This window comes from Leptinotarsa decemlineata, unplaced genomic scaffold, assembly GCF_025532065.1.
Source record: "Leptinotarsa decemlineata unplaced genomic scaffold, Ldec_3_MD MMD2_tig00026374_RagTag_RagTag, whole genome shotgun sequence".
Lineage (NCBI taxonomy): Eukaryota > Metazoa > Arthropoda > Insecta > Coleoptera > Chrysomelidae > Leptinotarsa > Leptinotarsa decemlineata.
Genome location: NW_027412710.1, coordinates 4196179 through 4212527, shown reverse-complemented (window position 1 = coordinate 4212527; position 16349 = coordinate 4196179). Strand labels below are relative to the sequence as shown.

Below are 16349 nucleotides of genomic sequence, written 5' to 3'. Positions count from 1 at the left end.
CTCTCAATTCATGAAAAGTTATCGACTCCATATCATACAGGGCGTGCTAAAATTACTATTATTTCCATTGTGCATAAAAGTAGTCGAAAGTTCATTTTTTTAAATGAAACCCCCTGTATATTACTCGATAAATTGAAAGATGGTGAAGAATGTTCCAAGATGATATATCATGTCTCTATACCTAAATCTTCAAGTTTCCTCAATAAAGTCGCTTCTTCTAGAAACATTTTTTTTTAGAATTTGGATTTAGGTAGCTGTGGAATTATCAAGCTTATAGCAGTTTGGTTACTTTTATAAGTAATTTACAAAGAGTTATCGACGGTGTTTCGAATCATCTTCCAAAATGAATGCAAATATCGATTATTCAAAAGAAGTTCTTATGAAATTATTCATTATACACGGACAGTGTGATCAAATAATTACCAGAACTTGTAGAAAATTCAACCAAATGAATCCTGAATTAACACCAATGAACGAGAGGAAGTTGGTGAGATTACAAAATAATTTCCTTAATTATGGCTCCATGTTAAAAGCGCCTTCAACATTACCAAAACCTGTTACTTCAAATGAGGACAATACTGTTAACGTTTTGGCATATTTTTATGCATATCCAGAAGCTTCCATTCGCAGTGCAGAAAAAGATTTAGGTGTATCACATGCTTCAGTTCAACGAATTTTGAAAAATCACGGAATGCATCCGTATAAATTTATCAAAGTTCAAGCTCTAAAAGCAGAAGACTTCGAACGTAGAATGCATTTTTGTGGATCCCTTTTGATTCATACAAAGGAAGATCGGGAATTTTTCTTAAAAATAATTTGGAGCGACGAATCAAAATTTACGAGGGATGGTATTTTCAATTGAAGGAATAAACATTTTTGGGCTGATCATAATCCTCATGTTACAAAAGAAATGGGTTTTCAAGAAAAATTTGACCTGAATGTTTTCTGTATTCTGAAGAACAATAAAATTAGCTTTTTTAATTATGAAGACACACTGAATGAAGAGAGATATCTCCAAATATTAAGGACGACTGTAACCGATTTTCTTGAAAATTTGCCTTTAGAGGAATATAGGAATTCGTGGTTTCAACTGGACGGAGCGCCAGCTCATTCCACTCAGGAAGTTTCCAGGAAACTTGACGAACTCTTCGACGATCGTTGGTTTAGGCGTTTAGGGCCGTGGGATTGGCCACCGAGATCACCCGATCTTACGCCACTTGATTTTTTTATGGGGTGTTTTAAAAGAAAGGGAATACAGTACTCCAGTGCCTACCAAAGAAAAATTTCGACGGCGAATAGTGCGGAGTATTGAAGATCTGGATCCCCAGGAAATTGAAAAAGCAACCACAAGTCGCGTACAAAAAACATTATAAAGTGTTTCAGCATTCATTGTGAAAATGTGATATTTTGTTTACAATTTTGTTATTTTGAATCATCCTATTCTGTTATTGTCTGTACTTTCACATGTTTTACCCCACAAAATCTCACTTTCTACCTAGTAATGATTGATTTTTGGTACAGTTGTTCCCTGGAAACTTTGAGCCATAGTTAAGGAAATTATTTTGTAACCTTACAAACTTCCTCTCGTTCATTGGTGTTAATTCAGGATACATTTGGTTGAATTTTTTACACGTTCTGACAATGATTTGATCACTTTGTTCATGTGTATAATAAATAATTTCATAACAACTTCATTTGAATAATAGATATTTACATTCATTTTGGAAGATGATTCGAAATACCGTCGATAACTCTTTGTGAATTACTTATAAAAGTAACCGAACTGCTATAAGCTTGATAATTCCACTGCTACCTAAATCCAAATTATAAAAAAAAATAATGTTTCTAGAAGAACCGACTTTATTGAGAAAACTTGACGATTTAGGTATAGGGACATGATATATCATCTTGAAGCATTTTTCACCATCTTTCAATTTACTGAGTGATATACAGGGGGTTTCATTTGAAAAAATGAACTTTTGACTACTTTTATGCACAATGGAAATAATAGTAATTTTAGCACGCCCTGTATGATATGGAGTCGATTTCTTGGTGTTATTTGAATATTTCAAGTTTGTCCAAACTATCATCAAAATATCAACTTTTCATGAATTGAGAGTACTGATGTACTTGATTTCAATTAAGGCTATGTTTTGGACCACATTTAGCAAAATTTATTTTTTATCTCGAAAACAGATAGAGATAGGTATAGGACATTATCAACAAAAAAGTATTAGAATACCAGAGCGATTCCAAAAATGTATTAATATACGGGGTGTTCCGTTTAAAAAAATATAATTGCTAGGACTTCTTGATAGAAGTGGCAACGCCGCAATGCTGAAAATATTTTAGATCGATAGAACAGGTAAGGAAATGTGAGAGGTGAAATTTTCAGAAAAATCATGCTTTGTCTTTTCCAGAAACGTCTAACCTACCATCGCCGTGAGTCACGCTGTATATCAAAATTGATACAATAGCCACAAGCAGATGCTAAAACTCAAGCCTTGTACCCAAAACGAATAGACGTTCCCTTCATGAATTGCTTGCATCCATTTATTCCAAAATAATTTATCTATGAGAGGTCGGAGCTTTGCTGCTTTATCGCTCTGGGCCAGATTATTGTTATCAACCACGTGAATGAATCTGAATATTTCTTCAAAACGATTTCGCCTCATTGAAGTCACTGCAAGAATATTATGTGCATCTTCACGTTTCCCAGAACATTCTCCTCTGAGGAACTGGCACATACTCACTGAGAAACAATATTGCAAGGAATGCATACATTTCGTCAGTGCCAAGCTCTAACTGGTGATTTTTCTGAAAAGCATATAAAACGCTATGTTTTACGATGTGCTCCATAACGTTTGTATTCGTAAATATCTAAAAATATTCTATAGCCTCACTGTTTTCGGTCAAAGAAATTGGAGACAGACATTATATGTTATTAGATATATTTGTAGTTCCTTTCTCAAGATCTGTATTGACGGTCCAAAGCTTTTTCTGATTGAAATTTTTCTTTTTCTTTGTTTGTGTTATTGCTGCTAAATCACACCCTTTACCTCTTGTTCATCAAATTCTATGTCTTCTGTTTCGTGTACATTGGTTATATTTGTTTCTGCTTCCGCGTCTAACTGTTGACTATTCAATCTGACGATACAATCCTCATCACTGGAATCAGCATCTGTATCAAATCCGTTATCTTCAGGAGATGTAATGATAATATCACTGGGCATCTCGGCATCATCATCTAGCTTCTCTATTTCTTCCAACAGCTCAGCTGCAGTGAGCGGTTTTTTTCCTAAAATAATAACCTATAAAACATACTAAAATTTGCCCAAGGGGTCGATAACGACTCATGTAAATAATGTTTCTATTTTCAGGTTATGAATAACGTAAATCTTCATTTCAATGAATTGGGTATTCAAGTTCCCAATCATCACTTAAAATTGATGACTGGAATGGAAGATTACTGCTTACTCACCAATATAATTTGTGACTCATGTTTTCAATGAACCGATTTCATCTCTATATCACTTCTTACTGGCACACCGCAGAACAAAATCGAAAAATTCACACGAAAGTTGGAATGATGACTGAACAAAAACCTAAATATTTCCTCTCAACTTGTAACGACAAGGGCGAAAGAAATTAAAAAGGGCGTTGGGTCATTAACGACCCTCTGGTCATAAATAGGTTTAAGCAAAACAACTGAAATTACAATGAAATACAAGCAACAATCAATAAATAAAATATGAAAAGATCAAAAGGAACTGGGCATCATCAAAAGTGACCTTCTACAAGTGAGACAAATTCGGATTTTTCAGGACTGAAATTTTTTCAGGAGAAAAGTGTATTTGTAGTAAGTTGATAGTCCTGTTCACGAATCTGAAGAAAATTTGAGCATAGTTTGCCCCCTAATATGTTTTACCGTAAAAATGGATTGTTCCATCGCGAGTGGCGAGCAGTGTATGTCACTTTAGCCAACCACATTCAGGTGTTAGGTAAATTTCCATCAGTCCTGAGAGTTTCATTATTCTACCTCGATTATTACGGAAGATACGGGGGTGTTTCCATGAGATGTGAGAGACACTGTGTTTGGAACTTGAAACTGAGATATCAATTTTTTTCCAGATACCAATGACGCGAACCGATAAAACCGAAGCTGTCCTGAGACAAGCGTTCATGTGGGGTACTCTCGTATCCCCATTGGCAGCGAGCCGCATAGCAGCAAGAGTTGGAGCAGAAAGGTTATACGGAGCAGGGGTCCTAGGTGCAGGTGTGGTGGCAGTTATGGTTCCTGCCTCTTGGTTGACAGCTTGCCACGTAGTTATACGGTTCATCCAAGGAATATTCATGGTAAAATACAGTCCTGAATCAGATTATTTTACTATTGTGCATGTATGAACACTAGGGAGGCCGTAAAAAAACGATGTCGGAATTTTTATTCTTCTGGACCCCACAAAACGATTCCCCCTTCCAGATATTGAGATAGCCGAAATTTGAGCTCGATTCAACGACGTTAACCCGTGCCACCCGTCGCTGAAAAGGCTGACATATGGAGCCGTAACTCCAGAACGGTAAATAATAAAAACACGCTTAACATCTCAAAAGAAAGCTAATGTTGTTCTTCAAAATTTATATTGTGTACATAATTGTTGTTATTTTAAGTCAAACCGAGTTACAACAGCCTTTAGCCCCAGAAACGTGACCTGGTCTAGGAGCATACTTCGTATCTTACGTTATTAAGTGGTGAATTTGGCTTTTTTTGGTATATTTTTGAGTTTGAAATAGAAATATAATGAAAAAACAAGTGATACTGATAAGTCTAATGACATTTTTTATTTCAAAATATAAAAATCAGGTATATAATATATACAAAACAGACACAGAAAAGATACAGACATTGTACTTAATTCTACATATAAATCTAATCTATTCTAAAACTTTTTGCAGTAGTTTTTGAAAATAATGCTCGGCATTTGCTTACAACTTGCAGGACATATTGTTTTTCGTCTTCATCTTTTGTCAGAAGGTTGTTAAAGTTGGTTAACCATATCATTAACTACTCTTAATGTTTTGAAAATTTTCAATCCTTCTTGGGAGTAATTATCTTGAGGCCAGGTATTTTCATGTTGTGTTAGGAAATGAGTTTTTATTTTAAATCTGTCAATTAATGTAAACATTTCTTTGGTAAGTAAATTTATCAATCCTTCATCAAGGATGGTTCATCCGTGCTACTGAGCAATTTATTAGCCATTAACAACTTTTCATCGTCTGTAATAGTGGGATCAAAAAAAGATAACCCCACCAACTCTACATTCACAAATGGTTTAAAAATTTTAGTCAGGGCCATTTCTGCAACGTCGTTGTCACATTCTTTATAGTCCAACAGACTATGCAAAATACCTAAATCTTGCTTTGGTGCAAGATGAGCTTTTGGAACATCGAGCCAAGCCTTACAATATACACACATCGGAAAAGTCTAGGGATATTTTTAAAAATGGCAATAATTTTTTTTTAGATCGCTTTAGGGAAAAAAAGTTGACGGGTGATTATTAAACGAATGTAACTTACAACAAAATGTATTAAATGGTCAAAAATACTGAGTGCGCATATAAGCAAAACTAAAAAAAAATATGGCTCTTCTTTGGCACCCCGAAAAAAAATCATAATACAAAAAAAATTGGAATCAGTACAAAGCATGGCCTCCACGCTAGTTTATTACGGCCCTACATCTATCGTGCATCCACAAAATGAGATTGTCAATGTCTTGTTGAGGTACATTTGTCCATTCAGCGATTGAAAGCTCTCTCAATTGAAACGTTGTGTGAATATTCCCCATATGCGGAGTAATTCTTCGTTGAAGCATGTCCCACACACTCGATGGGATTCAGGTCCGGTGATTGTGCTGGCCATGGCAATACATCAACTCCTTCGTTGGTGAGCCAGTCAGTCACTAGACGCGCGACATGTGGACGAGCATTATCGTGCATTATAGGTCGAAGTTTTCACCAACAGCACCAGCAAACGGGCGGACGATAGTTAGAAGAATGGTGTCGAAGTACTGTCGAGCTGTCAGGGAGCGATTTGGAAAAACGAAACGAGATCGGTTCTGCCGCCGATCATGATTCTGCCCCATAGCATTACCGTACCACCTCTGTATGTGTGGACTTCCTGGACGTGTCTCAAACGTTCATTATTTCCAGGTCGTCTCCACAGTCTTACTCGACGAGAATCTGGATGAAATTCAAATCTGGATTCGTCTGTAAACAAAACTGTGGCCCAATCATTTGCATCCCAGTTTTGATGTTCTTGACACCACTCTAATCTTCTACCGCGATTGCCTCTCGACAAAGGTGGACATCTAAGTGGCCTTCTGTTGTGGAGATATGCTTCATGCAGTCGATTTCTGACAGTATCACGACCAATGGTTACCTGGTGCGTCTGCTGCAACACGTTAACCAACTCAGGTGCTGTGATTGTCGGTTGTCTTCTTGCGGTTAAGACCAAAAATCGGTCTTGAACTGCAGTTGTAGCGCGTCCTCGCCCTGGATGTTATTCGGCTGGACTGCCAGTTTCACGAAAACGCCGCCACAATCAACTGATAACACTTTGGGAGACCTCCAACGAAGAGCTTCATCATTTTGTCGCATGCCACCTTGAAGAAGCCCTACAGCTCTATTCATCTCAGCCAATGGTAAGTGATGGCGTTCCATGTTAAAGCACAATATTTCCAGTTTAATTGCTAAGCAAGAACTGCATAGAATGTACAAACTCGACACTTTCAGATTATTCATTTTAGCCGAATACCCACAGTTTGTAAAAAACTTGATAAAAGATTAGTTACCGTTTTTGCAGGCTTTGTTCAACCCATAGAAATCTACAGGGTGGTTGAGTGTACCAATTTATTCGAAATTAAACGACCTCATGCATTTATTTTTATGATATTTAGTATGTTATAAAAATATCCCTAGACTTTTCCGATGTGTGTATTTTAACTATGTAAATACTATCCCACCGATTTCATTATTTTCTTATTTGATTGATACCGTAGATTGCTGAGGAGAGTCGTTTGATGACTGCTACTTAGGACCTCCCGAATTATTATTCAGTTTCCAGTACATTATCTACATCATTATTTTTTTTCCAATAAAAATGTTCTAACATATTTTTTACTTATTTCATTTTCGATTTTTAGTTTCTAACTTTGTTACTCGATTGTTCTCATTCTGTTCAGTTCATTTAGTGTCTCAGTATTACAAGGTAATATGTAACCCGCCATTCTGTAGCTGTGGCCATCTTGAATTTCCATTTTTTTTGCAAGTGTACTACTTTTCTACTATAGTAAATCCAATAATGATTGAGAGTAAAGCGCGTTGTCATATCTGAATTTTACGTTACCAGTTTATAGCAGAATCAAAATATAGTAAGCAGTAGAGTTGTAGGTTGTGGCAAATTATAGATAATACACAATACTAGTACGATTAAAAGGTATTATTTATGACAAAAATCAGTAATGAGCTTGTAATGAGTAATACTTATACATTTCCTGATTACTGATCAGTTAAAATTCATTATTTTCTGTATAGTGTTAGATATTTATTACAACTAGTGGCAACGCTGTACGCAACGATATTTCTGTCTTTGTCACTTTACCGTAACTTCCATCTCATCGTTGCAGTCCTCACTAATGTACTTGCAGCCATGAGCGTATCATTGGTTTGTGAATTATACAGCGTGAATTGTACGTTTTACAGTTAAGTTAGTCAGCAATCGACGTGTTGTGATAACAATTGGTGAAAATAATAGTGCTAATAAGTGTTTAAGCGTTACATAATTATATTTCTACACCGTTCTCAAACTACTCAAAAAATGGGAGACATGGTCGGGCCTTCCACGTCGAAAAAGGTAAAACGGTCGGATTCTCGGTCAGTAAGAGAAAAACAAATTGTACTGCGAGTATTTCACTGTCTTGAAAGAGATCATCAGCCACCAAAAGATGACTTTGTGCATATGTGATGTAATTGTACGTGTGTACCTCCGAATAACCAACCGGGCATTTCTACATCATTAAGTTCCACAATTACAAAAGATAAATTATTTGATATGTGCTCTGATTATACCGGTGTACCAAAATCATCGATTTACAAAATACTAAGAGAAGCAGAAATTCATGGGGACGTACAAACGCCAAAAACTAGTAGCGGACGAAAAAAAAATCACAGTTGATGAAGAAGCCAAAACCATTATACGCATAACTATTCACAGTTTCTTTTTCAGAAATGAGCTGCCCACACTACAAATAGTTCTGGAGGCACTTAGCGATCATGAATTGGTCCCAAAAATGGGTAAAGAAACTTTTAGGAAACTTGTACACGAAATGAAATGTACGTACGGAAAAGCTGACAGGAAAAGCATTCTCATTGAACGTCAAGAAATAATAGCATGGAGGAGAAACTATCTAAGAAAAATTGACGAATTTCGGAAGCTCAAAAAAAAATTGTACTTCATGGACGAGACATGGGTTAACCAAGGACATACGGTCAAAAAAGTATGGCAGAATGGTAATATAACAAGTGCACGACAAGCCTTTATTGAAGGTTTGTCAGTTGGGTTAAAACAGCCATCTGGAAAAGGTAGTCTTCTGATAGTTACGCATATAAGAGGCGACAGTGGATTTTTACCAAATGGTGAATTAATATTTAAATCTAAGAAAACAGGCGACTATCATGAAGAGATGAATGCGGAGGTGTTTGAAAAATGGTTTGAAGGCATCATTCAACTTGTGGAACCTGGGTCTGTCATCGTTATGGACAATGCCCCATACCATAGTCGACATTTAGAACCATTACCGAAACAATCATGGAAAAAAGCAGCAATTCAAGAATGGTTAATTAATAAGAACATCCAATATAACAAAGATAGTTTAAAGGCAGAACTACTTCAGCTAACAAAATTACACACAGACAAATATAAAAAATTCACAGTGGATGAAATGGCGTTAAGTCGTGGAATTACAATTTTAAGGTTACCACCATACCGCTGCGAATTAAACCCAATAGAATTAATCTGGGCGCAAGTAAAAGAATATGTGGCACGAGAAAACAGAACATTTAAATTAGTGGACGTGCAACATCACCTACAAGAAGCTATTCGAACTGTTTCTGCAGAAGACTGGAAGAAATGCATGCAGCATGTTTTAAAAGAAGAGCAAAAAATGTGGGACGTAGACAACCGTATTAAACACAATATTGAACCAATCATAATTCACTTTGATGATAGCGGTAGCAACAGTGACGATTCTGAGGTTGAAGATTAGATGAAAATTTGTACATTTACATTTATATTATATTCTATTATCAACAATTTGTAATTTGTATTTTCTAGTACCCCTGACGATGAGTTTAAGTTACTCGAAAGCTTGAGAATAGTTATAAAGAGTTCACTTATCAATTGCTGCAACCCAATAGTGAAAAAAGTTATATATATATATATATATTGTGTTTTTTATTAATATTGTTAATTTACCTATTTGGTACCTACTATAATTACCACGATTATTACTCCGTTTTCATAAGGCCCACCTAATGACTACAACGATTAGGTAAATTACGATATTGCAAAGTTTTAATGAAATAAATAAAAAATGTGTATGAATATTACAACTAATTGTACTAAGAATTTTTCTTTCATTCTTAACCCTCTCAAAAATTAATAAGCACGCCTCCGATTTGCTGTCAACTGGGCTTACTTCTACTCTCAATCATTATTGGTTTTAGTATAGTCATTTTATGCCTAAATTAGATTAGTTGTGAAACAATGTGTAATCCGCCATTTTGTAACTGCGACCATCTTGGATTTACAATGATACAGAATTTATTAAATTGCATTGTCATCAAAACTAAATGTGTGTACAAAATATCAGATCAATTTGTCAACACCAAGAGGGTCAAATTTCAGTTACTAAATTTGACTCAAACATACAGACAAACAGTACACGCTAAATAAAACCGTTTAAAAACGTGTAAAATTTTTGAAACAACCTAATAAGTATTTTTTAGGGAGCTACTTGGCCGGCAGCCCATATGTTAGCAGTAACCTGGATAAAACCTAAACATGTCAGTGGTTTCGTTTCTCTGTACACAGGTAATATTTCATAATTTTTCAAGAAAATTAAAGTCGTTGTCTCTGAGAATTGCGATGATAATATTGTTTCAACAATCACATTGGTAGTGAGTATGCTGCGGGATTTTTCGGATTTTATCTCGTACTTTCAGCATAGGTTCACGAAGAATCACTGAATTCAAAATGTATATGTATCTCCCAGTGGCGGGGCAAGACCTTGAAAATGTCGATCACTCAAGTGGATATATGATTAACTATAATTTCTCTTCATAATCTTGGAAACAAGCTGGTAATTCCTAAACGACTGTTGCCCTTTTCATAAAACATATCTAAGAACCATCCCGACAAAATTAGGTATTGAATAAAAAAACCGCATCAAAATCAGTATACTAGTATAGGAGGTACAGTTCTACAGACAGACACACACAGGTATAATTCAAACTAATAACACCCCTCTTTCACGTCGAGGGTTGAAAATTAAAAAAAAAAGAATAAATTGAAGAAACAAAAATGTTCTACTTTTGGTTGTACTGAACTTCCTAATTATCGGTTAGTAATTTATCTTTGACGTTATATCTACTTCAATGGATGAAACTGCCAAAGTCTTTTTGGATTTTCCATAGGTATTTTTCTATTTCACTCTCGGACTTGCGTGGGCGGTTGCCCACATCGTCCACGCCTTACGCCGCCTCTGGATCTCCTATTTCTTACTTGTAATGCACTGTTTGGAACCTTTGGTGTAGTAATAAATATTACTACACCAAAATAATAAATATCCCAACACCGAACCGTTATTTTAACACCTCGATACGTGTTTCGATCACCAAGTGATCATCTTCAAAGAGGAAGATTAAAACTAATCTTCCTCCAGATAGAATAGATAGAATAGAATAGAAGTTTATTTAACCACATTACACTTTACATGTTTGTAGTAAATCAGGACAAATTTATTACATATGCTTACGCACAGCAAAAGTAATTTCAGATCGGATGAGTATAACATATAATTTAAGATAAAAAGTAGAGCAACATAAAGATTAACATTAAAAACATGAAAGAACAACATGATATAGCATATTTACGGTAGTCAGATGAGTATGTTGCTTGTATGTTGAGACTTAGGAGCGATTTTTAAAATACCCCAGGTAATCAGAGACAGAGTAAAAGCAGCCCTCCAATAGTAGTTGTTTGATGGATTGTTTGAATTTATTCATACTAAGATCTTTTAGCTTGACTGGTAAACAGTTATATAAGTTGTAATCCAAAGAATTTTTTTGTGATTTAGCTAGGCGATATCGATTTGTACAGATCTTTTCAGCGTTTCTCGTACGGTAATGATGAATATTAGAAGGTTTAGGTAAGGTACTCGCAATTCTATGGATTTCTAGCAAAACATGAAAAATTAAAAACGTTGGTACAGGCATGAAAATTGGCCGACACGGTTCCCGAAAACCTACATCTGCCAATATTCGAATGGCTCGCTTTTGTAACCTAAAGATATTGAGAGAACCAGGTGAGTTTCCCCAAAGAACAATCCCATAACCAATGTGAGAATGAAAAAGCGAATAATAAGTAATTTTTAATATATCGAAGCTGGTAATATTTTGGAGTTGTCGTAGAACATAAATAGTGCTGGATAACTTGCTCCTAAGCTGATTTGTATGTTGATGCCAAGATAAAGTATTGTCAAGTGTTATGCCAAGCACTTTCACGCTATCATTTGAGGGGCCTACAGTGGAGAATTGAAGACGTTGTGTCTTATTGATATTTAATTTCAAATTATTTGTTGGAAACCAAGTATTAGCTTTATTTTCAATGTCTTCCGATATTTCTGTTAGTTTGTTGATACTATTTCCACTGTAGATTAAGGTGGTATCATCAGCATAAAGAATTGTTTTATTTGGCGCCATAAAATTGCTGAAATCATTTACGTAGATGATGAAAAGTAAGGGCCCAAGGATATATCCTTGAGGGACTCCATGTACTACAGGTTTGAAGCTAGAAATGTTATTATTGCAAGAAACAGCTTGATATCTATTTGTGAGGTACGATTTGATAAGTGTTAACGAAACGCCTCTCACCCCATAATATTGTAATTTTTCAAGTAACAGCGCAGTCAAAAGCCTCAGATAAATCAAAAAGTGTAATGGCAGTATGCAGTCCATCTTCAAGGCCATCAATGACATATCCAACTATATCTAAAACAACTTGCGAGGTAGATCTTTCTTTGCGGAAACCATATTGGGAGTTTGAGAAAAAATTATTTGTTTCAAAATAGGAATATAGGCGTCTTTTTAAAAGTATTTCAACAATTTTACTAAAAATTGAGATAATGGAAATAGGACGGAAATTATCCAAGGAAAAAATATCTCCTTTTTTAAATATTTTTAAATATCACTTTGGAGAACTTAGAAGAATCCGGAAATATGCCTGTTTCAAAAATCAGATTTACTAACATGGTTAACGGGTATAGTATGATGTTGAGTGTTTCCTTGATAATAGAACTATTTAAATCTTGGGCATCTAGGCAGTTTGAATCTTTTAGAGATTTTATCGCTTCTGTGATTTCAAGCTCGGTAACGGGCTTGAGAAAAAAGGTGTTGCAGGGAGCTGGAAAATTTTTAAAGTTTTGTAAATCAAATATGGGTAATTTAGGTGAAGATTTTATGATACTTTCTGCAATATCCACAAAAAAGTCATTGAAATTTTCCGGTGAGATATGGGAAGCAATTTGACAAGTTCTTTCATTTCGTTCGAAATTGATGATCTTCCAGCAAGCATTAGATTTATTTTTTGCTGAACGAATTTAATCATCATAAGCTCGTTTTTTAGCAAGTTTTATTTGCTGTTTATAGTCCCTCTTTAGGTACTTATGTAGCTCAACATCAGAATAATCTTTGCTCACGTCAGCTATAAGGTTACTGGAGATTTATTGGTAATTGGTGTGGATTTCCTTAGGGGCATGTGTTTGTGAACCAAAGAAGTGTACCTGTTGGACAAATATGAAGCAAGCATGTTAACATCGGTAGAGCTTTTAAAAATATCCCAGCTCGTTTCCGAAAGGGAGGATTTTAATTTATTCAAAGTTGCTTGGGTTATTCTCCTGGAATAATTAGTTTTATTGAATAGTTTAGGTTTTTCATTTTGAATGATATATTGGGTCTTGTGGTCAGCTATACAGGGTTCAAAAACTCCTGTATGAATATAATCACTATTCAAATTTGTGAGAATATTGTCGATTTGACTAGAGGATGAGACTGTTATTCTAGTGTCTTCATGCATCATAATATTTAATCCAAAAGAACGCAGTAGGCAATGGAGCTCATTGAGGACATTTGAACCGGTTTTAAACTCAATGTTGAAATCTCCCAAGATAATCTGGCATGTGGTCTGGAAGCCACTTTCACATTGTTTTTTCTGAAGAAACCCGCATTTATCTCTGTTCTTTTTCCATTTTTTTTCATTTACTTATTTTCTCAAGATGTCTTTCCTTTGTAGCAACAAAAATTCATTTTCGACAGCCTTTCAAAGTCCTGTTGTATCAAAATTGACCTTTTAAAGAGACTAGTGAGGAATAAATTGAATATAAGTTAGAAAAAATTACTTTTGTTTGATTTCTACCAAGTTTTTGATTTATTACGGCCAGTTCCGGCTTTTTAAACCATTTTCCAGTAACTTGTCGTAACAAACGAAAATTCCACTCAATTAAATGGATTTTAAAAATTTTCCGATTTCAGTACCGCCATTATTAGCCAAAATGAAATTTCGAAATCTTCTCAATGGAAATTTTCCATCTCCAAAAATAATATTTCAAGAAACCGACTCGGGGATGCTCTTCAGTAAAATCATGTCATTTGAATGGACATTTTTTCGTGTAGCGAATGAAACTAAAAACCAAAATCAATTCGATCCTGATGAAAACATTGCATTCATTTCAGTAACATAATTTTGTTTTTTTTACAGCTGTCAACCTGGGATATGCAATCGTGGGTATTCTAGGGACCCAATTAGTGCGAAAGCTAGGTCGAGACTGGCTTAGCTACACCATTGCGCTGATTTCACTCTTGTGGTATTTCCTCTGGTGGCGATTTGTTGAAGAATCACTGCATCCAAATCGTCCCAAGCGAGATGTAAGTATTCGAGGGAAGAATATTCTAAAACAAATCTGTTTCAAGTTTCTGTTTTCATTCATATAACATACATAAAAGTTCCTCTCCAAATATTCTTTGATTTCTTGAATATTTTGGTGACATACGAGGGTGATCTGAAACGGTTCTGACCTCAACATGAAGATGGCAGCACTCGTAAATGAAAGGTAGTGAATTTCATTGTTCATCTGTTGAGAGTTACTCACCAAAGTTGCAGCCATTTTGGAAGCGCAGTCGTTATGTAACAGTCGTTTGAGTGAGTTGATGTGTTTTTATGAAAATGGATGAAAGGGAGTATCGAGCTGTCATTAAACATTTGTTTTCAAAAGGCTATACGCCTACGCAAATCAAAGATAAGTTGGGAAGCTGCCATTTTGGGCAGCTGAATTTTAACGTGGCCGTTAGTGCTTGGGAGACGATGAACGTTCGGGCCGTTCAAAATTACGAAATTTGGATTGTTATTGAACCACCAGCGACAATTTTGGGAACTAACTGTACCATTCGACGTGAAAGTTGCCTCGTCTGTCCATAAAATCCTGTAGAGAAATGCGATCACAAAACAGCCACACATAGAAATGTAAGTTAAATGGGAACACTTGGTTATATGTTACGCGGCTGCCAAACCAGGGATGGCGACACTATCGGGGTTTTCTCCAGTTTTCTGTAATGAATCACGTGCCTTCTGCGCGCGCATGATTCAAATTACTGTTTACAGAAGAAGAATGAACTTAAATTAGGTAGGACGTCCGTTAGTTTTGTTGTGATAATGATGTATAAATATGGTTTGGGACTGTTTTCCTTTTCAAATTGTGTTTTTGCTTGTGTACTGTCAGTTTCATATTTTTATTTATCGTAATGAGTACTTCCGAACATAAACGATATCGAAAAAAGTGCTGCGTTCCTTCTTGTGAGGATAGGAAGAGTAGTCAACATCGGTTTCCCAAAAAAGACCCCGCTGTTTTAGATGTTTGGCTCAAGAATATAAACAATAAAGAACTCTTCAATGTACCCCATGAGACAATTTATTGTAACTCACGAGTTTGTGACAGACATTTCGCTGTTGAAGATAAAATTACTAGCAGAAGAGGTTTATTTCTTGACAAACTATTTGATAGTTTGAATTCCAGTCAGAAGACTGCACCTGCTAGTAAGCCCCTCAAAGGTGGTTTGATGAAGGAATCTGGGCATGAAAAATTCTGGAGGGACTCCTTGCAAATATTGAACAGCATGAAATTCTTCAGTAATAAGAAACAAAAATTTGTTTCCACGCCCTCAATAACAAATCTGAAACATACCATTAAAGGATTCCTGTACATGAAAGAAAAATTGTTACATAGCAAGAATAATTTTTTATTATTGAGGGGTTTTCAGCAAGACGCATTGGAGAATTTCTTTGGATGTTTGAGGAGTTATGGGGTTCGAGAAGTTTCACCAAGTGCTCTACATGTTACCACATCATTCAAAGCGCTTCTAGTGAATAACTTTATGTCTTCACATTCACCAGGAAGTAACTGTGAAGAAGATGCCATCAGTGAGGGAGCTTTAGACAATTTACGTTATTTTGTAACAGGATCATCAGAAAGTGTGGACCCTTTGCAAAGTGTGCAATCTTCGGAAAGTGACATTGATATCCCACTTCCAGCCAGTATTAATCTGTATCAGAGAACTAAAATAGGGAGGTGTACCATTACTTACATATCTGGATATATCACCAAAAAAATCATGAAGTCCATTACATGCACATTTTGTAAAAATAATATGCTGTTTAGGGATCATGATCAGGATCTTGATTTTGTTGAAGGAAGACAGTATCCAAAATCAAAATTGATAAAACCAGGAACAGTTTTAACCTTTTTAGTTTTCCAATCAGTAACTAGATTATTTTACTTGATACCACGTTTGTGTAATTTTACAAATATTTCACAAATTTTGAGGAAAATAATACTGGAGCAACTATCCTTTAACCTAGTCAACTGTCCAGATCAGTCTGACAATGATTCAAAACTGTGTCATCTGATTATTAGATGCTGTTTGTATTTTTGGTGTAGAAAAGTCAATTTGGTTACCAGGGGAAGA

General features: G+C 35.5%; 1 protein-coding gene across 1 annotated transcript in view; it reads left to right on the top strand.

Moving 5' to 3' along the window:
* Positions 1-16349, top strand: part of LOC111503609 (sialin) — a 95565-nt gene that overhangs the window by 12662 nt on the left and 66554 nt on the right. The window contains exons 3-5 of the mRNA XM_023157959.2: positions 4132-4356; positions 10062-10146; positions 14089-14255. Of these exons, the coding sequence (XP_023013727.2) occupies positions 4132-4356; positions 10062-10146; positions 14089-14255 (477 nt within the window). The remainder of the gene's footprint in view (positions 1-4131; positions 4357-10061; positions 10147-14088; positions 14256-16349) is intronic.